Source organism: Scatophagus argus, chromosome 7, assembly GCF_020382885.2.
Source record: "Scatophagus argus isolate fScaArg1 chromosome 7, fScaArg1.pri, whole genome shotgun sequence".
Taxonomy (NCBI): Eukaryota; Metazoa; Chordata; class Actinopteri; family Scatophagidae; genus Scatophagus; species Scatophagus argus.
In genome coordinates, this window is record NC_058499.1 from 981,992 (window position 1) to 1,007,196 (window position 25,205).

Here is a 25,205-nt window from a genome sequence, read left to right on the forward strand (position 1 = left end):
TCTTCTCGGCTGGAATGCCATCATAACCTGGCTCCAGGTCTTCTGTGAATTTTCATAAACTGGACATTTTTGCAGTAGGTTTTAAAGAGTAAAAACCTTTAACCACATATCAGTGATTCAAACAGTGACCAGGAAATGATGATTTGAAGCTAAATTGGGCCTGACTATCAGACCACTGAATTTTAGCCAATAAAACAGTTTCAGCACAGGCTGTTCATAGATACAAAAAAAAACAAGGTCAACAGGTGAAACATGCTGCTTTTCACAATTTATTAACAAAATGATAAAATAAATAAATACAAATTGATCAAATGCTCCTAATATCAACTCCTCCCCATGTTCCCTACAGTATTTCCTAAACACTGCATACAAAGAATTCATCACAGAAGAGGCTCAATACAGAGGTAAGAATCCCACCAGACCAGTCACAATGTCAGGCCAACAGAAGACACATCTGGAACAGAAGTCAAAAAAATAAACACATTCCTTTCCAAAATCATTATGAAAAAATACAAACAATTATACAAATATTCAGATTGTGTAATTACCAATTTACACATTATTCAGCACACCAGGTGAACTTTTTCTTTATTCATATCGCTACAATGCATCTCACCAAATGGAAGTTAAAAAAAGACTTATTTTATTTTTTTCTTTCTTTTTTTCATTCTTTTTTCTTTTTTTTGCACTCAACACACCCCCAATGGAATTAGCTGTGGATGAGGTAAGAAGCTTCAGGTGTACAGTTGGGTCCGGACAGGATGGATGGTGAGCAGTAACAACAGGTTGATGTCATGTATCGACAGAATACTACAAGGCCACAATCATGACTTGATCGTTTTAAAATCAGAAAAAGACTCGATTTGGACTGAACTACTTCACCACCAAGGAGGGAACTGGAGATGGACATTTTGAATGCATATAAGACTTCCTCAAATACAAAGTGAACAGCTCTCAGCTGCCAACGCCATGGTCCTCTTCCAGCTTGGTGAATGCACACGATGCTGATGCGGAAATTAATTTTCATATGATATGCATCGACAACACAAAAGGCTTCCAAATACAAATGCACAATTGCAGTGTGTTCTTTGGATAAACTCACTTTTGAGAGCGTGACTAAACAGAAACCGAGGACTTTTCTCTAGTCGAAAACAAAGACACAATTTAGACACTTAGACTTGGTTGACCCCGCCCCCTGGCCCACACTGAGATCCCAACATTCAGCATGGTGCATTAGCCAAGATCAAATTATAATCAAAATTTCGGAGCCAAAACTTTGCAGCTCCAGCCATAAAACGTGATGTCAGGAGGAGTTAATTCCGTTCTAACGTGGTGGCGAGCGCGCCGTTTACCACCCAGTCCGCACACGTTTGGCATCAGGATGCCAGAATGATCAAAGAAAAAAAGGTGACTTGAGTTTCACATAAAAACTTAAAAAACATAAGCAAATGCATATTAAAAAAGGTTTGACAAATCTTGTATAAAAATTTGCATAAGAAGGCATGCGTGCCACCAGACTGAATGGACAGATGTTGCTAATTGGGTCTAAGTCTGCCCATCAGGATGCAGGTTAGTTTGTTCATACCAAATGCACACAGGCTCTGGCTCACATGACCTGATTTAGCAAACTCATCTCTCCTCCAAAACTCAAGAAGAAGAAGAAGAAGAAGAAGAACCACAGCACAGAGGGAATGATGAACAAGTCAAAGGAAAAGAAACCTGACCGAGGACCAGTCAGGACTAACAAGCCTCTAGGAACTCAAATCCCCAGTGAGATTCGTGACTGCAACTCGTGCTGCTGACGGATCCCATTTTCACACACTGACAATAATACTGGTCAAACCAAAAGTGCATCACAAAACAACTGGCTGTCACATCAACAACAATCCCTCTATGGAGCGTTTCATTGATCACGACGACCGCTGGGCGTTAAGATTTCCAACAAACGACCTCTGAGCCTCGCCAGCGTCTGCAGCGATTTTTTTTTCTTAATGTAGAAGTTAATCACGTTAAAAGGAAAATAAAACACATTTAAGGCAACTCCTATAATAAACAACAACAAAACACTATCTGGTCAATCTAAACGGCATAATATGAAATGTAGTTTCAACTTGCATTGACTACTGGCAGCCTGAGGTGAAGGGTAGGGGTTTGTGCTCCGGAGTTTCAGGGAGCTTGGTGGGACGGGACAGACCAGGGGAGGGCAGGCTGGGTGGGAGAATATCTGGAGGGTTAGTAAGGTTCTACAAGTCACAGTGCAAGTCAAGAGACAAATATTATCTGCTGTTTGAAGAAAGGCACTCGAGGTACCTAATGTACAGAGGGAAAGGTCCAGTTTGTCTGGAACACAAATTCAGGCTCGTTCAAAGAAAAGCTTGTTGAGTGAAGCGACTGGACGACTACTGTGCTCGATCCATGAGTGAACACAGGCTAACGTGTAGAAAGAAGGACATCCACCCGAGTTAAGCTGACAAACACACAACAAATGGAATTGATAAGGAAGTGGGGACATATCAGTTGCCATTTTCTGTTAGAATTTCAGTCTTCCGTCCACGTTCAAATGGCTAATCCCTTCATAAGAGACAAATCACATTTATCAGACAACAATGTGGCCAAATGTGGAAATGTTACAGAGATTTTCTCTGACTACGTTTCATGGGATCTTCTGAATGAAGGCAGTTTGTACAGCTAATGTCAGAAATTTAGGTGTTGTATCTGATATGTTGATTCAGATCCAAGAGTCCATATGATATGACAGAAACACACTTAAACAGCTTAGGTTATAGCTGTCCAACAACGTATTCACCCCACGATCAAATACACTTTCACTTTTACAAGATGTAACTGTTGGTCGGTGCGGACATGCATCAATAAAAAATATTTGTGTCATGAGGCACAGTTTGTCTTATTTTCGAATTTAAATCTGCCCAATCAGTCACCAGACTGCAGCCATGCTAGCAGCTCTGTTCAGACCAGGTAACTTTAGGTTTATCATGTTCTCTTAGTTTAGCATCTTAGCATGCTAACATTTGCTAATTAGCCACAAATACAAAGTGCAGCTGAGTCTGATGGGAATGTCGTTAGTTTTGCAGGTATTTGGTCATAACCCTATGTTATGGTAAAAACTGATGATGATGGCACTAAATGAAGTCAACAAAAATCAGTATGATTCATTTTCTTGATACCTTTGATATCTCAGAAATTGAGAAATTTCAGAGAAGACAAAATAAAAGCATTTTGAAATAAGCTTTTACATGAAACATCCAGGCTGAAGAGCTGAACGCTGAACACCTTCAACTCAACCTTCAGGGCTACTCACCGGTGAATACGTTTTTGGACAATTACAATTTAAGCAACAACTCTCCAATATTGTGAAAACAAAGAAAGAAATAAAACATTCCAGCACAACCAGAGGCACCATTAATGAAAAGACCAGAGTTCGTTAATGCCCCGTACCCAACAAGAAGCCAGAAGTCATGATCATTTCACCAGACAAAGACAGACCCGAACTGACAGCCACCAAGCCAACAAATAACAGCATCACGTTTCAGCCCAGACATGCTCCAGAAAGAAAAGAGATGCACTAGTCTAACTGTGAGGGGATGAAGGACAAGTCCTCCCCGAAAATATGAACTAGACTTGAGCCTAAATGTCAGACAGAGGTTTGTATTTCCTCCTAGAAAAATATTGGCAATGTGGGGATAAGTCACATCACAACAAAGAGATGCATACTCTGTTTAATTCCATATTAACATACAAAAAGCTCTTCAGCACTTCTTTGTAATGCAGCAAGCTTGTGCTTTAATCTCAGGATTTGTAGTATTGTCCTTTGAGATCCATCTGAAGGAGCAGGTTCATACAACAAATCCCTCCATTTGAAGGAAAAAAAGTTCCTTTAACGTTATTGTTTAATAAGCTCTCCTGTCTCAATCTGGGGACTTCCAATTTCTGAAATGGTAGCATCTATATCTTACAACGCCAATGATTTGATCTTTCAATACAGTTAGTGGACTTGTCCCTGCTGAATTTGGATACAACATCATTTTGGCAGTTCAGGATTCAACAGAAATGTACATGATGCAAAGATCACCACTTCAAAAAGAGGATTCCTTTTTGTGTTGATAATGCCAGTTCAGCAGGTTCAGGAACAGAAAGCACTTATTCTGAAGACTAGGAAGACCTGAATATCTTTTCCTATAAAAAAGAAACACAGCCCAGATATAGTTTGTGTGTGTTGACATTGCAATATTGCAATTTCACATTTAGTGCTCACAGTTGACACACTTAACTCACGAATGAAAACTCAATCACTACACTTGACCGACACCACTGAAAACATCTGCTACCGCGTCTGTCCAACCTCGTCCTGCAGACATGCTGAACACAACACTCAGCGTCTCTTCTGCCTGAGCTCAGGGATACAAGTGGGGAAAGAGATGGGGTGAGGGGAAATTAAGGGGATTGTTGTTTGTTAGGGACATTTGGTCACTGGTCAGTTGGGAGAAGGTAGAGTCTTAGGGTTGCTTGGATTCCAGAAAGAGGTCAAACTGGGGTTTTGCAGGACTGGGGCAGGTATGTTGTAATCACTAAGGGAAGGCTGTTGAATGCACAAGGTTTATTTAAGTTGAAGGCTGATTTGGAAGTTACTCTGAAGGCATCAGTACACCTCCAATGCATGTGCTTGACGGTTTGTCAAAGAGCATCTAATGAACATGCATGGATACTGAACCCTTTTGGGTAAAGGAGGAACGATACCTTGAACTGTTGATGGACTGAGAAAGGTATACGTTGGTTTTTGTCACTAGGGGAAGGTTACTGCTATTGGTCGACACGAGAGGTTAAGTTTCTTGTTGTCTAAAGACAGTGTGAGTCATTGGTTGACTGGGAAGTTAGGAGGGTTGGTCTGAAGGTACTAGAGTTCTTCAAAAAAGCCCTTGTCGGACTGCGAAAACATTGTCTGAAAACTCATGACCCCAAACTTTTAAGGGGGTTGAAGCTCTGCTGTCCAAAATCGCACTCCATTATCTCCATTTCTAGGATCAATCACGTCTCACCACAACTCTGCACTATGGCTTTTCATCTCGTCATATTGTGTGAGTAGTCCGATGACACTTCATATGAACTAGTTTATTTGAAGATTTGGGAAGGTAAAATTTGAGTTTACTTGTGATTGGTCAAAAATAAGGTTTTGTTTTTCTGTTGATTGAAAACAACTTAAGTTGTAGGCTCATGAAGAAGTTAGGGAGGCTAGTTTAAGGTTAATATCAGTAAGCTTTCTAAGAATCACCAAAGATTGTATTGGCATCCAAAGGTGTTTAAGTAGGTAGGATGTGAACTTCAGACATGTTCAAACAGCACTTTGTACAAACTACTTCACCTGAAGAGTGAAGCGAGGTAAATACGAATTGGAGGTTACTAGGGGAAAATTTCGGTTCTTGGTTGATGGGCTGTCAAGTTAAGTTGTTGGAGTTTAAAAGAGATTTTATGTTGAATTGTTGGTGAACTACTTAACGTGAAGTGTAATGAAAGCTTCTGGAATAAAGAAGGTAGGTCACACTGGATTGTTGGTTGTCAGGGAGGGTAAGTTTTGGTCATAGCGGCCAGAAGAGGTTTCTGGTATTGGTTGATCAGAAGGGTTATGGTTTTTATTTGACTGAACATGGTTTGAGAGTCGAAGGATCTAGGTTAGGGAAGTTAGATGTAAAGGTGTCAGTACACTTCAAACAATGTGTTTGTTGGATGTTTGATAGTGCCTCTAGGCACAACTTCAAACTTCTGTCATCAGAAACCAACAATCACACCCACCTAACATGGCACCTGGTCAGGTGAGCTACTGTGAGAAAGTTCCAGCTCTTTCTCACTTGTTTTTTGCACAAAAGTCTTTACTGCAGTAAAGTCTGTGCTGTTGTCCCATTTTCCTTAACAAACAGCTTTTCATTCACTCTTCAAGTGTAGCTGTGAACAGCTATGAACACTTCTGCCATTAAATGTGTTTGTTCGTAACTGTAGAATTAAATGGTTCGTTTGAAGTATATTGAACCTTTCCAACACCACATTAGATTGCTGGTGGACTGGGGAAGGATAGGGAAGATTACAGTTTTTTGTTGAATGAAGATGGTCTAAGTTGTTGGTTAATGGGGAAGTAAGGGAAATAAGGAACCAAGAAGACCAGCGGGAGCAGGGGATAGGGGTTAGTTAAATGAGAAAAGTAAGAATTATTGGGTAAGGTTTAGGTCACATTTAGATTGTTGAGACAAGGGGACAAGCAGGTTCCCTGTTCTTTTTACGCTATCACAACACTGCTTTTTAGACCAGCAACCCCTGACAGATGTTTGGTTTTATGTTCTCAGTTTTCGCTGCACCCATGCGAACCCATCTCCCCACCCCACAAGAGAACACACTGGCCACTATAACAGGCACACACTGGTGTGATGATGAATTAAATCTCCCTTTGAGCATTCCCACCACTGACGTCTATCACTAATTGGCATGATGACACTGGTACGTAAGCCTTCCAGTAGCCAAGCTCCGTGGGTGGAACAGCCTACTTCTTCCCAGAGCCATGTGACTTGGGCTGTATATCTACCATTGACACAGTCTGACAATACAATGCAAACAAACAACATTTATACAGATTGGCAACTTCAGGGCACCGTCTGGTGCAAGCAAAAGTCTTTTTTTTTTTAATATATATGTTTGAATTCCCGCAACTCAAGAGACATAGCATTACTTTTTATTGTCCAAACTGCTGACAAGAGCTGGCAAAGAATGCTGGGAGGGTTCTGAGGTTTTGCTGTTGTTGTTGTTGTTGTTGCTGCCATCACTGTCAGTGATCTCTTCCTGTTTCTTCTCCACTGCTGTCTCTGCAGGGTTGACGGCAGTCATCTTGTTCTCAGAGTTGGTGGTGGCATTGGCGGTGCAGCTTCCTGCGGGGCTGTGATCAGGACAGGCCGGCTCAGTTGTACCGTTGGTGGTGGCAACAGTCGCGACCACTGAGGAAGCAGGAATGTCAACCACCAGAGCTGCCTCAGACTCGGGTTTGGCCACAACCTCAGCTTGGACACCAGTCCCTGTGTCACCTCCTCCCCCTGCCACGGCCCCAACACCAGGCTCTGCTGTACCCCCTGCCCCTAAACCGGGGCTGTTATCTGCTGCTATGACAGCGCTGTCTTCTGGGACAGCCTGGCTGTCGGTGCCTCCTCCCGATGCTCCTGTTGTCTGGTTGTTCCCTGCGGCTCTGTGCTCCTCTGGTTTGTCGTTTCCATCAGTGTTGCTGCTGGCTGAGGAGCTTCCAGCCTTCACTTTCTCCACAGAGTTGGCTTCTGGTGCAGCTTCAGAGCTGGCTGGCCCTTCAGCACTGTCCTGTACTCTGGCACTGGCGACCTTACCCTCTGTCTCTGCCAGAGCTTGGTTGAAATTGAAGGCTTGGATGAGGCGAATCAGGTGTTTGACTTTTTCCAGGGAAAGCTGCATCTCTTTTTGACGAGCAAGAATGGTGTTTTTGGTCTCCATGCATTTCTGATGAAAGAGCAACAACAGGATTAGATCTGACACAAGACACCAGTTGTTTAGGCAATGACAAAAAAGAATTGATGAAGAAATGATTTCTCTCCTAGTTTTTATCTCCTACTCCTGTGATCAATCTTCATTAATACTAGCAATGCATGGAACCAGCTCTTGTCTTTAGGTTGTTGAACTGTTTGACTGTGTTTCATACCGTTATGGAGTTGCTGAGTTGTTTGACTCTCTGTTCCAGCTGCTCGCGCTCCAGTTTCAGCTCAGAACTCCATTTCATCAGCTTCTGTTTCTCCTCTTCTTTAGCTGCACCAGAAAACAACAGAACAAAACTGTTACAGCTCAACTGTCCACGTGTCCAAGGAGACATTTCAGAGAAAAAGATAATCTAATGTCACCTTCTTTGTAAGCGATGTAGGAATGAACAATAGCCAGAGTACCAGGCCAGGGAATGGCTTCTTCTTTTTTCAGGATCTGCAGAGAGAAACTCGGAGTTGTCAAAGAGGATGGGACTTAGAAAAGACGGAGGAAGACAAACTTAGCCACCACCCTGTGGTGAGGCTCAGAGGGGACGAGCAATGAAGTGGATGGATGCGAGATGTCAATCTTTACTGACAAAATGAATGGGACAGAAGCACAAAAAAACAATACTGCATCATGTATACGCTTACAAAGGATTGAACAGTCCTAACGTTCAGGACAGTGTCAGCAGAAGCAGTTTTTACAAAGTACAGCTACTGGCCCTGATTGGCCCCTCTCTGGACTGCGGTACCCCCTTCCCCCTGACTCAGGATCAGTCACGGCTGCTGCGATTACCTGATCTTGACATTTTGGACAGATCCACATGCCTTTAGGAATGGTTTTCAGGGGTGGATCCAGGCAGTCCAGGTGATAAACACGAGAACACGTGTCGCACATGAGCAACTGGCCACTGCGTCTGCACACAGTGCAGAAATCCTCATGGATGTCTCCCTGTGAGGAAGAATTGGACCAATCAGTTTCCCTGCCCAACTGAGCCCCACCAACCATCCGGGGAGAGGCAGGGGGGAGGCACCATGATCTGGTTCGGGTTACAGTTGGCCTTGTTTTAATGTCTAATGAATATGGTGTGTTAATTAACCCACAGAGAAGTTACTTGACGTTTGGGAGTTAGAATGTGTTCTGAGTAGTAGTTATTAATGGATGCTCTCAGCTACAGGACACTGTTCACTTTGTAAGACTGAGTCAAAGTAAAAATCAACTGGTGACAGATGACAATCACATGGAGACAACAAACTAATGGACGTGTTTGTGGAGGTCTTGGGGTGTGAATGGCTGACAGAGCTACTGGGCCATCAGGACTGTGTGTGAAGGGGTTTCCAACTCTCTGAACTGTCCGTCTCCCCCATCGTTACTTACATCCCCAGAGCTGGGGCTGGGCAGGGGGAGGGGATGGACGGGGCTGGAGGGGGAGTTCGGGGTGAGGCTGCCCAGCTCCGGGACGCTGCTGTATTTGGGTGGGCGACCTGGGTGAAATGAGACAGACAACAAAGACGGAAAACAAAGAAAAAAAAGAAAGATGGAGAGGGGGGAAGAAAACAAAAACAAACAGTCTGTATGACATACCTTGGAAAGGGAGTCGTCGTTGGCTAGCATGAGACAGGGAAGCGGTAAGGGAGGAAGAGGAGGAAGAGGAGGAGTCAGAAGCACAGACAGCAATGTTAGTGCAGGAGACTGACTCCACGTGAGCTGAAGCCAAGCACCACTAAAACCTTCTGCAGTCTATGGATACGTGTCAGACGTTAACACACCCCAGTCACCTTTATGAAGTCAAAATCCATCCGTTTATTACTGCGCTTCCATCAAGCTGGACTTCCGTGAGGCAGATTTCAAATGATGCAAAAGAGGTGAAGATATATCACTGGCTCCTACATTTCCCATAATGCAGTTCTTTCATTAGAGCCTCCCTGAGTGGTAAAGAGTCTTAACTAATTATTATTTTTTCTAACTGCCACCAATCTTCATTAAAAAGTTCTCAAAAGACAAAAAAGATATTCAAGTCATATCTGAATTTCTTAATGTCAGTTTTTTCCAATATCGTGTTGTTTTCTAGTTTTCTTCTAGTAAATGACAAAGACTATTTGACAGTTACAGAAATCTATCAGCTGATATTCTTATTATTCTTATTTTTACTTGAACTTGTACCAAAACAGACAAATTTGTCCTTAAACGGCACATTTTTCAGTGGGAAAACCAGCCTGTCGGATCCTCCTCACTGGAGACCCTGTTTAACTGATACTGACAGATCTGCAATAAGGTTCTGTGATGCCAGGTGACTTTATGTGTAAACACCCCAAGTGAAGCATCTTACAAGCACAGATATGAATACTTATCACTCTGTTTACCTAAGACGAGACGTGAGTGAATGGAGCCTCTAAAATACCCACTATGAGGAAGTTCCCTTCAGGATCCTGCAGCAGCGAGTTTAGCAGCTTCATCACTTTGAAAACAAGTCCCATGTAGGCCACTGATGTGCTAAAACCTGACACTGCAAGTTACACGTGATTTCAGTTTTCAGTCTTTTGTCCTGAATAAAATGAAAGCAAATGGAGGTATGTAGAAAGGGTTTAGTGTTGTAAAGTTAGTCTTTAAACAGACAGCAAGCCGATCAGTGGAAGCTTCCTGGATTCAGTTTTAGTATTCTGGGGTGTGAAGTCACAAAAGCCGATTCGCGTTAGTCATGTTATTTCCTGGCGTCATGTTAACACCCACATAAGTCACTGTGGTTCAGGACAGGTTTGAAGGTTCAACCGGATTTATACGTCTTCATCAGATTGTTCCAGAGTTCATAAGCAAGCATAGGAAGTGATTTAGTTTAAGCTCAGCTGCAACTGAAGACTGCTGACTCTCAGAGGAAATGGTTTGTCTACAAAACATCAAGAACAGTGACATCTAAATGTTGACGGTCCAATTTATTTTTGTGTTTTATGTCTGTGAACTGTATCATGACCTGCATTTACTATATATTTTTAGATATTCTGAGAAATCCTGTTTACACTCTTTCATAAGGAAGAGACTCGAGGTAACGACTCGGCAGATTCACTTTCTAACAAACTCACACTTTAGGTGCATGTATTTACTGTTAAGAAGCAAAATGGCTACGTGGCTTGGCTGACTTCCTGTACTCTGCGCATTGTGCTCAGATTATGAAAAATTCTGAATAATTAGGGATTGCACATATTCAAAGAGCATTTTAACCTCACAAAAAGCCTCCTTACTATTTTTTTACATTGTTTCTGCATATTAGAGACATGTGGGGCCAGCTTCATATATTAACTTCACATAAATCAACTGAGTAAACAGAACTAAAGAAAGAAACTAAGAGCAGCAAAAAGGCTTAATTTACAAGCAGCCTCTGAATGCAGCACAGTCGGTCAACAGGAGCAGAAAGCCGTTTAAGAACACGGTCCAGCAGCCTGACAAAACGTGAGCTTTAGAGACCAGGAGGCGGTCTGGCTCGTGAGGAAACGTCCTGTCCCGTCCTGGTCTGGGTTTCAGAATCGTTACACCCGTGCGAGACAAGCGAGCTTTCATGACCAGCTGAAGCATCGTATTTCTGGTTGTGTCTCGTGTTATCGTCGCTCAGGTGCTTCGTGTGAGCTCTGCAGCACTCGGACCAGCGAGTATAAATCCGGCTGACTGAAGCGACAGCAAGCAGAAGGCAGGAGAAAGAGGGAAGAGGACTTGTTTCACAGCATGGGAGTCGTACTGAGCGACACATTAAGTCATTGTCCTACTGTATCTGCTGCATTGGTGCTGTGCTTAATAAAACTGCATCTTCTCTTTCTTCTGCTGTACTGAGCTGCTGGATCCTCACACTGTAGCTCCTCTGCATCTCCATCTGATTCTACTCTCTTTCCCTGCTTCTCTTACTGTTTCTATTGTACCGTCTTTCTCATCTCTGCTCTGTTCCACCAGTTCTTTCTGGTCTACCAGCACCAGTTACCCATGTTTGACCTGTGGATCAGTATTTCATACGGACCTCTCTTCCTGGTCCCCTGGTGCAGAGGGCTGTTCAGGTAACTCACTGCACTCTTTTTCCTCTGAAAGAAGGAAAAGTGGGGAAAAACATAATGTGAATAATTAATCAATGTGACGAATCCATTTTATTTTCATCATTTAGCCCACCGAGTCCCTGCTGGATGCCCGGACGACAACTCAGCACAGTCACACACTGACAAACACAACTTCTACTGTCAATAAGCGGATCAGTGGGCTCATTAACACAACTAAAAGACTTTTCAATGTAATAACAAGAACAGCACCAGGCTGTGCACCAGCACCTTCACAATGAAGCTGAAACATTTTCTTTATTGTGTGTTTTTGCTGTAGAAATTAAAAATCTGACGAATGTTTTCAGCGTTTCATTTCTCTGGCAACGTTTTGAAAAATGTTGGTTTTATTATTTTGTTTTTTGTACCTCAGGTTCAAACACGGCGCCGCTGTACACCGGGTTGGCTGTCGTTCTCCTCTTCCTCTCCTGTCTTTTGCTCTGAATTTCTGTAAACAAACACAATAGTTTTAATGCAAAAACCTCCACAGCAACACGACGCAGAAGGAGGAACCACAAGGAACTGCCCGTTAACAGTCACTCACCCTCCAAGTGGTCATGCGTTACGAGGCCCAAGGACACCATGAAGGCCAGTTTCTAGAAGAGAAAAAGAGTTTTAGCATCAGAAGCTGTGAGTGACGCTGAGCACACGAGCTGTCAGTCATCTCTCTGCAGTACCTCTGGGTTCTCCTCTTTCTTGGGTCTGGGAGGAGGAGACAGCGGAGGAGTGGAGGAAGAGGGAAGGCTGACGACGGCCTTTTGCTCCGCTCCACCTCCCGATTTAACAGTCTGCTGAGGGGAGAGAGGAGCAAGGCATTAAAATGTCCTTTTGCTCCTGTAAAATAGAATTTCTTATCCTGTCATGTTAAAAAGACAGTAACTTCACTTCCTCCCGATCTGAACATTCACCACACTGAGCAACCTGAAAAGGTGCTGTGTAAATCTGAGGAAATGTGAATTTGTTGATACTGGAGGTTGTGGGCTTGGTTGGAACGGGTGTTCTGGAGTTTGAACATCACTTGTGAGACCCACATCCTCCAGTACCTGTGATGAGGAAGCTTATATGCCCATCGTGTCATAATGCGGAGCAGCACAGGAATCAGGTGTACCGGGTGCAGTTCAGGCAGGACTCTTACCTTGGGCTCAGTGGTCAGGCTGCTGATCTGGATTGGCTGGGCAGGAGTCGGGGTGGGAACAGGAGTGGGGTTGGGTGCTTGGGCGGGGCTGGCGAGGCGGGTGGGGGTGGCAGAGACAGGCGTGGTGATGACGATGCCCGTCAGCGGGGTGGAGCCGGTCTTACTGCAGGGCTGCCCGTTAACGATGCGGACCTGGTGAATGGGAGCCGCTGAGGGCAGCGACGTCGACAGCTTGGTGGCCAACATGACGGGCCGCTGGAGCAGCTGAGGGGCTGCCATCATGGGCGGGGGAGGGGCCGGAGCGATGGGCACGTTGGTGGGTGTGGCCGGTTTTGGCCTGACCTGGTGACATCAGACAGCCAATCAGAAAACAGCACCATGACAGCCAGACACTACTTGGTAACACCACTGAGGAGCTCTGACTGCTCGACTACTAATACAAGTACTAATACTACAGATTCTACTACTGCAGCTATTACTGACTCGACTGCTTTCACTGATACTACTACTCCTACTACTACTATCCAGCTGCAGGACAAATACTACTCCAACACCACTTTTCCGTTTCAGGGGGGAAATGTGAGCTGAGCACCTGCCTGCTTGTGACCGCCGATGGGCGAGTATTGAGTCTGTGAGACACGCGTGTACTTATACACTACAGTGTAGTTCTGTTCACTCCGTTAGAGCAAAACTTCGTCAAAGCTCAAGGCTTCAGACAACAAAGCCACCTTTATTATCCTGCCTGTGGCTGAGGCAGGATAATACCAAGACAGCTACTACTACTACCACTTTTCAGTAACGCTACTACCACTGTTACTGCTGGTCGTACAGCTCATCTAACACTGATGCTACTGGCCACGTGTTAACATCATGTTATTATTATTATTATTATTATCTTTTTCTGTCTCTTTTCTGTTTCTTTCTGGCTTTGTGCTACCGACAGGCACATCTGACAGGAAGACGTATAGTGTATGAGCTTGTGTCCCCCTGGTGGTGACCTCGCCTGTGGGTTTGGTGTATTTATGTTTATATTCACCTAAAAGAAATCAAATCATATAAAAATATACTATACACACACTGCTCCTACTAACAGTACTGCTACCACAGGGGCGAGTACCACTGCTGCTGCTACCAGTAGTGACGGAGCCATCGACCCAGCCAGAGCTCCCAGCTGCATTACTCAGCACAGGTCAACACAGCCGACATGTTTCCACTTAAAGGGTTAAAACACAAACAGCCAGGAACACAAAATACCAAGAAGCTGCAGGAAAACAAGCTCTCACCACAAAAGGTAAAAAACCACACACACACACACACGCACACACACGCACACACACGCACACAGGCGGGAAACCTTCAAAACAACCCTTTCACAGGTCAGTTGAAAATTAAAAAAGCACAACGAGGGGAGAAGAGATGAGTAGAGGCAGCACAGAGCAAACAATGTTTTAGTGCCACGAGCAAGGCGTGAGTGTTTGCTTTGGTGCACTCCTGCCCTCTGCTGGAGGGTGAACGAGCCACCTCATGTGGGCCACACACACTGGTCTGAGGGGGTTAGGGTTTGGAGGCGGGTCTTACAGAGACGCACCTGTGGCTGAAAGGTGGGTCGAGGCGTCAGTCTAGGAGGAGGGACAAACTGAGGAACTTTGATTGGCTGGGCGGTGGTGGTGGTGGTGGCCTGCACCTGAGACAAAACCACAGCAGATGTGGATCTGTGCTGCTGTTCAACTGACATGTCTGTTGCTGTCACACTGACATGTCTGTTGTTGCACTGACATGCCTGTCGCTATCATACTAGCTGAGTCACGTAATCCACAGGTGTCTTCCATGTGTTTCAGGTGGACTTGTGAATGAATTTCACTGCGCTTCTTTCTACTAAAAGGCCACCACTCACACCACACCTGCTCGAGCACGTGATTACAGAAAACATCCATCAGTTAGATCAGGGCACTTCCCGACTGTCCTAAACCCCTGATGGCAGGTTGAAAACCCACAGGTCAGCAGACAGGTGTCATAAACGCTCGTCTAGTAGCCCTCCTCAGCTCTACAGTTGATAACACATACTGCACAGTAAGTCAGATTAGAGGAAGACGATGATGATGCACAGCGGCACAAGCTAGAGGGCCTTACCACCATGGCGTTCTTGGACACCAGTCGTACGGGCTCTGAGCTCTGATTGGTCAGCTTGCTGGCCACCTGCAGGTTGATGGGGGTGTTCTGGGAGTCAGGTTTGGTGATAGCTGTGGTCACCATTGCGACAGTGGGCGGGCGTTGTGGCAGGACAGAGCCGGGCAGGGCAGGCGTGGCGGCAGCTTTCAGCACCAGAGGTAGAGTCTTCGTGGTGAGGACCGGTGTGACTGTCAGGGTCTGCTGAGGGAGAATTTAACCCATGAGACAAAGCACAGTCTCTCTTTCTGATCTGTGTTTTACAATATTCACAGTGATTTTATGATGAGTCATCACTCCAACGACTCACCTCCTACATTTCCCAGCATGCAACTTGATACAAGGTTTGTGAGCTTGTTGTGTTACACTGCGGCCACAATGCATTTCTCAGTGCAGTGTAAAAGTAACTCTACATTCGAAGAGAAAGAGAAAGTGTGTGTGTTTCCTACCTGCTGCAGTCCTCCACTTATCTGCTGGCTTTGCAGCAGGTTGCCTGGCTTGATATCGCCACCTACTGGAGGAGTTTGGACGTGCAGCTGCAGTTTTGCCTCCGGTTCCTGCTTCACCAACAGCTCTTTCCTCAGCTGCTCCACCACCTTTTTCTGCAGGGGGAGAGGAGAGGAGAGGAGAGGGGAGGAGGAGGAGGTTAAATGAAGACAAAGTGAGAGTGAATGTTGTTTACGAGCAGCAGGACTCCTGGATCACTTTGTATTGAAACCCTCAAACTTGTTTCTGTCTGATTCATGAAGAGGAGGAGGAGGAGGAGGAGGATCACTGCTCTCCTCCTTTACTGCCTCTCGTGTAATTCTTTATTACTTCACTCTGACCTTTGACTCTTTGCCTCCAACTGTTTTAGTTCTAACAAAAGCAGAGACAGAAGACTGAAAGACTGCAGAGGATCACAGCATCACATCCTCATCACATTACATTAATTCTATGGCACGAGCACAATTCATACACAGCTGATGTATTAAATCCACCATTTTTCCTGAGGGTTGTGGGTACAATAACACTTAATAAACTATCGTGTATTCCAGTGTAATTATGACACACACATTATAACCAATAAATTTATAAAAATTTCCAAATAAGCCAGCAGGTTTTCAAAGCCAAACTCCTGCTTCAGACAGTAAGCCACACACACACACACACACCCTGCTGTCCTGTCTGTCTCTCAGTGCTGTCTCACTTCCTGTCTGCTCTCAGCTCCACGCACACCGGTGCCTACTGAAGATGAAAACCTTTCCATAACTCCTCACAAACGTGTAGTTTTGCGTGTAAAACGGCTGCTCGCTGCAGTTTTTATCAAACAAACAGGATTTAGTGCATTTGTTGGAGACAGAATGGCAGATTCTGTCTAACTGATGTGTTTTCAGCGGAGCTCTGAGGCTCAGAGGAAATGCGTGACAATTCATGGTTCAGACTGTGTGCCATGGAAGAACAAATGATGGATTTGCAAGTCAACAAATCTTCACTGTGAAGGTTTGCAACCGGTCAGAAAACACAAACATAAAGTAGCACCTGACAATCCACAGCATGAGACACACAGCAGTGGTTTAAAAAAGGTCAATAATCAGTAAGTGTTGCAGATGTGACACTCGGCCCTGCTGCAATCGCTGCTCTGATCCGATTGGCGGCTCTGAGGCTTTAGAGATCACTACAAGAAGGAACAGGACCACAGTGTGTGAAGTGGAGTACAGAAGCAGAGGGTCTCTCTCTCTCTCACACACACACACACACACACACACACACACACAAAGCCGGCACTCACGTATGAATTCAAGACTGAAAGATAAAGCACATCTGTTGCCTAGCAACACAGCAGCAACTTAATGCAGTCACACACAATCAGGAGGAGGCCTGAAAAGACAAAGTGGCCCGTTTCTCCTTTCAGAGAGCAGTTTGACCTGCAGCCTGCACAACTTTATCTGCTGCTGAGGGACGCTTTATCACTCAGGATTATTGCTGACTGCTCTAATCAACTGCTGCCGTTAAAGGACCAGTTCATTAAAAAAAACCCACACAGTTTGGTTCAACAGACACAAAAAGCAGGACCTTGCTGATCCACAGAACTCAAAGTATACTTTCAAGGAAAACTCTGCACAGAGATGTGCGCGGATTATTTCCAGAAACACTCACGAGCAGCTTCTTATTCCGCTCTGTCGTACTGCGGTGGTGTATTTAACCTGGGCTAATAAAACCAGAAGTGCCTGCGATCCCAGATAGCACTAGAGTAACCCAGACAAATATGCATATTCTGTGACATGAATAAACTGAGGCTTTATTTAATTAAGTTCCTATCTGTTTCTGCTTCTCGGTTTTATTAACTACCTGCACTGCTTTATACTTAAAAAGCCTCCATTCAAAGCGTCCTGGATTGAATCATCGTGCGGTTGTGTTTTCTCTGTGATTTCTAAGCAGATTTAAGGACGTTTCTTCACGACGGATCGAGGTGGTTTTCAGGGCCTGTAAGCTGAACACAGAGCAGCGATGCTTTCAGTTGTGGTCTGACAGCAGGTTTTAGTGCAGACAAATCTTTGGACAGTTTTCAGGTATTTGGCCAGTTAAAACTTGTCCACAGAGAAGCTCCTCCAGCCTGTCATTTAGATTTACATACACCAGGTTTCAGCAAGTCCTCCACAAAGTATTTCACCTGCTGGTGAAATGTTTGGCTGTACCGAGATTTATGGACGACGGTTACGGATTCTAACGCGTAACACGATGAAGGACATTAACAGAGAGCAGTAAATACTCCATCAGAGACAGCAAGCACAAGCCCGACTCTGTTAGAGTTAAAGCGGAGCTACGGCAAACACGTCAGTTATGATCCCATCAGGCTCAGACTGACTTCATTTACAATGAAAGGTCATCATATGAAAACCAGCGTCTGTTACTGATGTAACAACGCAGGTCAACCGTTGAGTCTGAGACGCTCCTGAGGGACGTGATTAACACTTTCACATGGCTCTGATAATGGAAACAATATTTTATTGCTCAACCAGCTGACTCTTCCCTCTGGACATGCAAACTGTCCATAATTCTGCATGTTCATGTTCATCTGCATGTTGACATGAGCAGACTGGACGTGACAGTCAGAACGCTGTGTGAGTGTAGTTTGGTGTTAGGAGAGCACAAATACAAAACAAGCTGTCCTGTTTTTACTGATCAATCAAAACAACATTCAGAGGCACCGACGTGCGCCTGAACACCTCACAGATCACACTGGAGATCCTCAAAGTAGCTTCCAGCACACTAATTCTAATCCAGCAGACTTCAACCGCAAGACATGAAAACAAAGAGTAAAATATGTCGGGAGGAGATAAAAATAGGCAGCAGATAAATAAAGACTCAAGACAAAGAAACACAACACGGGCCACAACAAAGGACTTCAAGACGAGAGGTAACAGAGAGACCCTGGGGCTGTTTCAGGCCGCACCAGGACCAGGACTGGTGGTTAAAGAGGTCACCTCAGGGTTTGACTCTGGGTTCTCAGGGCTACGGCGGTGGTTCATTTCTCACATCACCAGAGTGATCAATGTGACAGGTCAGCGCCACCTACTGACCAATCAGATCTCTGGAGAACGAAATGCTCGCTTGCAGAAGATCGACGAAGGCAACAACGTTCAGAGACGAGCAAAGTCCTGCAGTTTTCCACGAGTTAAGTGAAAGCATGTGAGTCTCATCAGGAAAAGCACTGAGATATTCAGATGGTGAACACAAGTTTCTGTTAGCAGGCATCAAGTAATGACACAAATGCACGCCACACTATTTGGCTTAAAAATGACTGAACTTTTTGATATTTATTTTGTGTAAGCTACCATATTAATCAAGTAAAGAAACAATATTTGTATTATCAAAGCTCTAAATGAAGTGTTTCCTCATGTGAGACAGAAATCACTTCTTAAAGGGAATTTGTAGAACTTTTACTGTACGAACAGATTCAGTTCCATATATCATAATGAAATGCTTTGGCTGTGTAACTGCAAAGGGAAGCACTGCGAGCATAAACTGTGGGACAAATGCTATTCCCTCCTGAGTGAGCGTCTCAGGTGCTCCTGGGTTGAATGTCTTTGTTGGAGGTGAGAGGACAGAAAAGCCGTCCCTCTGCTCTCCGTCGCCGTCACAGTTTGATGATTGTGACAGCTTGCTGAAGTTCACATGCTGTCGTGTTTTGTGTACAGTGAAGCAGCAACAGGATTAGAGGGACAAGAAGAGATTGGACTCGGTGATTCAGTCCTAACTCACTCTGAGTGCTGCTCGTTGGTTGACTTCAGATGAGGCCTGTGGATTTCTGCTCCATCACTATGGACAGAGGACACCATCCCTTTCACTGTGCAAACGGGCCTCTGAGTTTTGCTTTACGGTAGACTTTATAAAACGTGGAACCGTCCTTTAAACCAGCCGTTTCTTCATTTCACCTTCTTTAACCCGAGCGGACAGAAATCTGCTGAGCACCTGTGTGTGTGTGTGTGTGTTTCAAGGTGAAATCACGTACCTGCTTCTCACTGAGTGCTGTGATCTTCGCTTGGAGTTCGTGGAGCTGCTTCTTCAGGTCTGCATTCTGAAAAACGAGCACAAGTTAGTCAGTGCTGAAACAAACTCACATGAAACCTGTTGGTCCTCTTACATCAGACTGGGAGGGACACAACGCTTTGGCGTGAGCTCACTGTGGCCTTCAGGAGAAATGAATATAAGTGAGATTAGAGGAGGCTTACCTGAGGGTCCTGCTTCATCTGGGCAACCAGTTTCTGCAGAAGACAAGAGAGAACCAGAAACATACAAATCAGTGACGCCTGCTGGCCACACCTGGGAACTACAACCAGCAGACTGCATTGTAGTTCCGTCAGGATGCAACAAACTAACATCACATTAACAAGGATGTTTTCAAGCTAGAAAAAACAGATGAGAAAACATGTTGCAGGGAAAGCAAATCAAGGAGCTAATTTCCAACATTAAATATTACAAACTCAACCTGCTTCTGAGCGTGAGGAGCGAAACAACAAAGTGGAACATTTTTGTTTTTAATCTTATATTACTGTCGGGTGTTTTGTTAGGGCCGAGCAGCACGACTGTCCACGATGCGATTCAGAGCCACACACTGAGCCCATCTACGTGTGTGTGTGTGTGTGTGTGCGCCCCATCAGCTGATATGTGATTGGTTGTCTTTCACGTTTTCTTTAAAGCCTTTAACCTGTCAAACCTTAAACACTTTTGTAATGTGTTTTATGATGAAACTTGTGAAAAGAAAAAGTTGGCTAAGCTGTTCAAACGTCGATGAAGTTTCGACCTTCTCAACTAACCCTCAACTAACTGTCTAAATCGACTCGCCCTCCTGACCCACTGACCCGGTGGCCTTGAAACACACATACCTGATGGATCTGGATCTCCACCTTCAGAGCCTCCTGTAACGTCTGTAATTCCATCATGGATCCAGTCAGTCTGCCAGCCGATCGATCAGCCTGCACACACACGCAGAAAGGTCTAAAGAGCCGGTTCAACAGAAACCATCAGGGCTGGGGTCCCGGCTGTTGTCATAGCAACATGAGGCACAGCCTTGTAAGGACTTCCTGTGCGATTCTGACTATAATACTTTGCCGTCAAGGTCAAAAAAAGGTCACAGGAAGTCTTTAAACTACAATATGCTATTAAAATGAACACAACATGTAATTCTCCTCAAAATCACTCACATAAACAGTAAATACTGTTATACTGCAGTAATTAGTATTGTGTAAGTGTGCTTTTACCTTAACACCGTCTCCAGTAGGAAAACCATCCAACTGAAGCATTAAAGTGCCGCTGAAAACAAATCAAAGCACAGGAAACATTTAACTTCACTGACAAGTACACACACACACACACACACACCTTTATTAAACTAACTGTGCGTAACTTTACTTCACAGAAAGCTTCATTACTATAAGACAGCCGTCCTCAAACAATAATGCTAACTAGATGCTCATGAACAATATGTTAGTGGATAGAAAATACGCATTTATGTTTATAAAGCTTCAAATTAAAAACAAGAGTTACATTCAGTGAGACAAACTACTTATGCCTGAGACAAAATGTTTCATTCTCAGGAAATCTACTGAAAGCATTAAAATGCAGCTTTGCGCAGTCACAAAACATGTTTAAAACTACAATACGTGTCAGAATTTGAGGTGAGGAAAGGACATGTGACATGATCAGCACTTCCTGGTTTGACAGTTGAGTTTCATGATGTGATTGGAGGCGAGCAGACAGAGATGAGGAAGGACAATCCGTAGTTCTTACTGGCATACATTACCCACAATGCAGTGATACAAAGCTGGCTGCAAATGTGTGACTTTGAGGTGAGAATGCTGACTGTGACTGTAGTCTTAAAACACATCACATGTAACTTCAGTACTGACTAATGATGATCAGTCAGATCTAATCCAGGAAGGACTCACCACCTGGCTGTGGGACTGGACTCCACCCCTCTGTGCTGCCCTGGAGAACATGACAAACACACACTGTTAAAGCAGCCTGTGATGAGAGATTCACCGCAAAGCACCTCAAGTGCTCAAAAAGTCATTTTAAGAATAACAAACTTTGATTCTGCTTTAATATGAACTGATCTCCACGTTTTTCAGGTGTGTTTCTGCACAAACTATCAACTCAATCAGGAGTTTTTCTCTCTGTGACGAACATCCCTCCAGGTCCTATACAAGAATTCACTTTCATGTACGCTTTTCCGGCTTTGGTTTCTCTGTTTTCAGGATGTGTGCTTTTATTTCCACGTTTGGCCTGATAAATAACTCAGACTCTTTCAGGGATCTGCCCAGCGTTAAAAGAAAGACTTCAGCAACAACACATAGTGATAGACTTACTCGATTAACTGATGGACAAGAAATGAATCTACAACTATTCCGTTTATTGTTTCACTCAAAAACACTGAACGCTTTCTGGTTGCTGCTCTTCTTTGTCTTGACATAAAACCTGAATGTCTAATGTCAACTAAAATCTGAATACATCAGGTTGGGCTGTGATCTTCTCACAAGAATCTTTCTGGACTGATAAAATAATCAGCTGTTTAATCAATTATCAAAATAACTCTTAGTTGGTTTGCCCTAATTCATCCCCACACTGACTCTGCTCATCGTTAATTAAAGCGTGACTCACGAAACGTTAGTTTCATTTCCAACAAAACAATCCGTCAGCTTCTCGTGTGTTTGTGTGGAAATGGTTCACCTGTAGAGTAACTCGAGCCGTCACAGAAGTACGGTGGAGTAAAGAAAAACTGCAATATTTGTCTCTGGAACATAGTTAATACCACAAGCTTCAAGTTAGTACTGCAAATATCAGTACTTTGCTTGTTTCAAAGTGTAATTTGATCCCAAAATAAAACCTTGCCAGCAGCACGTTTATCATTACTCTCATTACTGTTCTTATGAGTACATTTTACTGCTTGTAACATACATTTATATATATATACATATATATATATATATGTATATATATATCAGACGTGTTAACTTAGAAACTGCTGCATGTGCGTTTCAGCTACTTTTTACATCCACATTCAGCTGCTGCAACTGACTTCCTGTCATTAAGTGTCAGCTAACACTTTTCTGTTCAGCATCTATAAGCAGCATGTTCAAAAGGCTGCACTAAGAGGTTGATTAATGCTTTACGACACACGACAATGCAGCTGCCGGCAGATAGCAGGACGTTTTATGTGTTTATAGTCAACAATTCTCCGAAGACACGTTTTATATGATCACAGCTGAGTTTGACTTTACATTTTGTGTTTAAACAGCAGACGAGACTCACGAGCCGTGAACACACAAACACACGTGTTACACACCATGCACTACACGTTTACACACCGACCACACTGATCATCTAACCAGCAGTAAAAGTACCTCCGCACAAAAAGTACAGCAGTACAGTCAGCTTGGTGTAGTACTGCAGTATGACTGATATCTACGAGTCATTACTGGACTGTAACTCCTGATGCTGCAGCTGCTGCAGGCGGAGACACTTTCAACTTCTTCATATCCAGTTAGTCAGTTTAATCCAGTGGTTCCCAACCTGAGGGGTCGGGCCCCTGCAAAGGGTCGCCACATAAGACTGAGGGGCCGTCAGTGACTGAGACAAAAGAAGTCATCATAAAATTCTTCTCATTCAATATTTTAGACTTTTTTTCTCGTTTCTGCTGGGGTTTTTTTTCCTCTCTTTGATTTTCATTTCCTCTTGTTATTTAAATGTTGTTGGTTGACACGCAGTTTGCAGAAAAAGTCTCTTTGGTTTAACTGATTTTATAAAACGTGTCAGTGACCCTAAACGTTTGGAGCCATTTGGATTCATTAATCAGTTTTCTTATCTTTGGACTTTCCTCTAACGTTTGACTTCTGGTGAAATACTGAATCATTTGAACAGTTCGGGGAGACAGTCGAGACACCTGAGACATAAGAGACGCGACCAAAGCATGATTTCACACAAGAGCTCACAGGACAAGAAGACTGGAAACCACTGGTTTAATCTGTGAACACTTATTGTATATTTCATAAGTTTATTAACTGTTTGTGTAAAACCCGGCTGCCAGACAGACGCAGAGTAAAAACTACGTCCTAACTGAAATGTCGTGGAGTAGCAGAAAATGGAGCCAGTCAAGTAAAGTACAAGTACCTCGAATTTACACACAAGTGCAGTACATGTACGAAAGTACTTTCCAGCAGCGTCTGACCAGAGAAGGACAGAAAGAGCAAATCAGACTGCAGTCATGTGTGAAGTCCAGCCGGTTATATCATGAGCCTGACCTCCATGACTAAGTCCGTGTGTCACGGAGCAAACGGACGCTTCAGAGTTCACTCGGAGCATGTGAAACAAACCCGACGGTCCTGCGTCCAGCCCGGCGCCGGGCTAACGGCAGCCCGGCTCTCCATCGGCGGCCCGCCGCCGTGTAAGCGCTGCCGGGTTAATTGGAGTAATTGCTCCCTGGGTGGGACGTGAAGTTGTCGGGATAAACTTCCATCAGCATCACATGCCGTTGCAGAGGCCCCGAAAAAGCGAGAAATGAAGCTAAAATGGAGGGTTTCGCGGTGGGAGCCGTTAAGTGCTTCTGCTGCGCGAGCTCCAACACCGAAAAGTCTGTTTTTGTTTCGGCGCTGAAATAAATGTTTTATAACCCTCTTATTAACCCGCTATGACCGTCTGCATGTTCGATCTCTCCTTCCAAATTCACCCGAGCTGCCTCGTTACGTCCTCCCAACGCGGTAAACTACCGTGTGTGGGGGGCTTATCGGGGTCCTGAGTGTTTCTCAGTGTTGGCAAAAAGCATCCAAAGCGAGCCTCACACATCCGACATTGCTCCCTCTGAGGCTGTGAAATGTTACAGAGAACAAGTGGATAACGTTAGCTGTAGCCGCTAATGCTAACCATCCTGTTAGCTGCACTGGCTAACGCTACGAGCCACGCTGATAACTTACATCAAAGATAAATAATAAGGTCGTGGGCGGCGATGTGAAAGAGAAAGAGAGTGGAAATAAAGAAATTCGCACAGCAATAGTCCCAAAAGACGCCATCTTTCAAAATTATGACACCGAGCAGGCGTTGGTGGGTCTAAGTTATATCGGCCCCTTGTCCTCCAGAATATCAACTCCTAGAATAAGAAACACACCAGCTAAACACACAGAAACACAGAGGAACAGAGCTGAATACAGCTAAACACCGCCTGCCAGCTCACACACCTGCTCACAAACACCGACAAACACACGGATAAAGCCGCAGAGCTGAACACAGGTGAAGTTTGACAACAGAGAAAATTAAAGTTATGAAATTAAAAAGCCCAATGTGCACTTACTCAGCAGCAGTCCTCCTCTAGATTAATTAAATATATATCTATAAGAAGCCGATCCACGATGGAATAACAGCACATAAACAGTCCGACTGACTCCTTCCCGCGGAGCTTTATTTTGTTGCTGTATTTTATATTTAGTTTTAGTAAATTTGTGTAAAAACAGAGAAACTGAAGCTACAAAACAAGAAGAACTCTTCTTCAATCTCATTCAGCTCAGCCTCAGCACAGCACAGATCCCTGCGCTCCGGAGCTGGAGGAAGGGGGACAAAAACTACTAACGAGTCCCACTAATGCTCGTTTATCCGCGACAAAGCGTTTGATATTTGTACGTGTTGTTGTTAAAGTTCGTTAAATCTGGTGGATCAGCGACGCGAGTCGCGAAGAAATTGTGTTCGAAAAGCGGACTACTTTTTTGTGTCGGTGCGGCGAATTTATTTCACTTTGCCTAAGGAACGGCGGTGCTGCGACTCCCATT

General features: G+C 44.2%; 1 protein-coding gene across 5 annotated transcripts; it reads right to left on the bottom strand.

Moving 5' to 3' along the window:
• Positions 1-256: 256 nt before the first annotated feature.
• phf21ab (PHD finger protein 21Ab) lies at positions 257-24,969 on the bottom strand. 5 transcript variants are annotated; one of them, XM_046393770.1, is made up of 19 exons: positions 24,734-24,969; positions 21,339-21,378; positions 20,652-20,703; positions 20,277-20,366; positions 19,623-19,655; positions 19,403-19,468; positions 15,357-15,509; positions 14,872-15,108; positions 14,330-14,425; positions 12,742-13,083; positions 12,284-12,397; positions 12,151-12,202; positions 11,975-12,054; positions 11,537-11,597; positions 8,914-9,020; positions 8,332-8,487; positions 7,914-7,989; positions 7,718-7,821; positions 257-7,518 (listed from the first exon to the last, which is right to left on the bottom strand). In XM_046393770.1, the coding sequence occupies exons 3-19, from the start codon at positions 20,691-20,693 to the stop codon at positions 6,727-6,729; spliced, it is 2,601 nt and encodes an 866-aa protein (XP_046249726.1). In that variant the 5' UTR covers positions 20,694-20,703; positions 21,339-21,378; positions 24,734-24,969; the 3' UTR covers positions 257-6,726. The 5 variants fall into 5 exon arrangements, with proteins under 5 accessions (XP_046249726.1, XP_046249727.1, XP_046249725.1 ...); XM_046393771.1 differs by having other exon boundaries at positions 12,284-12,394; positions 14,872-15,111; XM_046393769.1 differs by having other exon boundaries at positions 14,872-15,111.
• Between the last annotated feature and the right edge of the window lie 236 nt (positions 24,970-25,205).

Bases quoted from the DNA above. Each gene is read 5' to 3' on its own strand.
- phf21ab (XM_046393769.1), bottom strand. From the start codon at position 20,693: ATGCTTCAGTTGGATGGTTTTCCTACTGGAGACGGTGTTAAG. The intron at 19,656-20,276 runs GTATGTGTGTTT...TGTCTTCTGCAG, and splicing joins TGGAGATCCAGATCCATCAG to AAACTGGTTGCCCAGATGAA. The intron at 7,519-7,717 runs GTATGAAACACA...CTCTTTCATCAG, and splicing joins AACTCAGCAACTCCATAACG to AAATGCATGGAGACCAAAAA.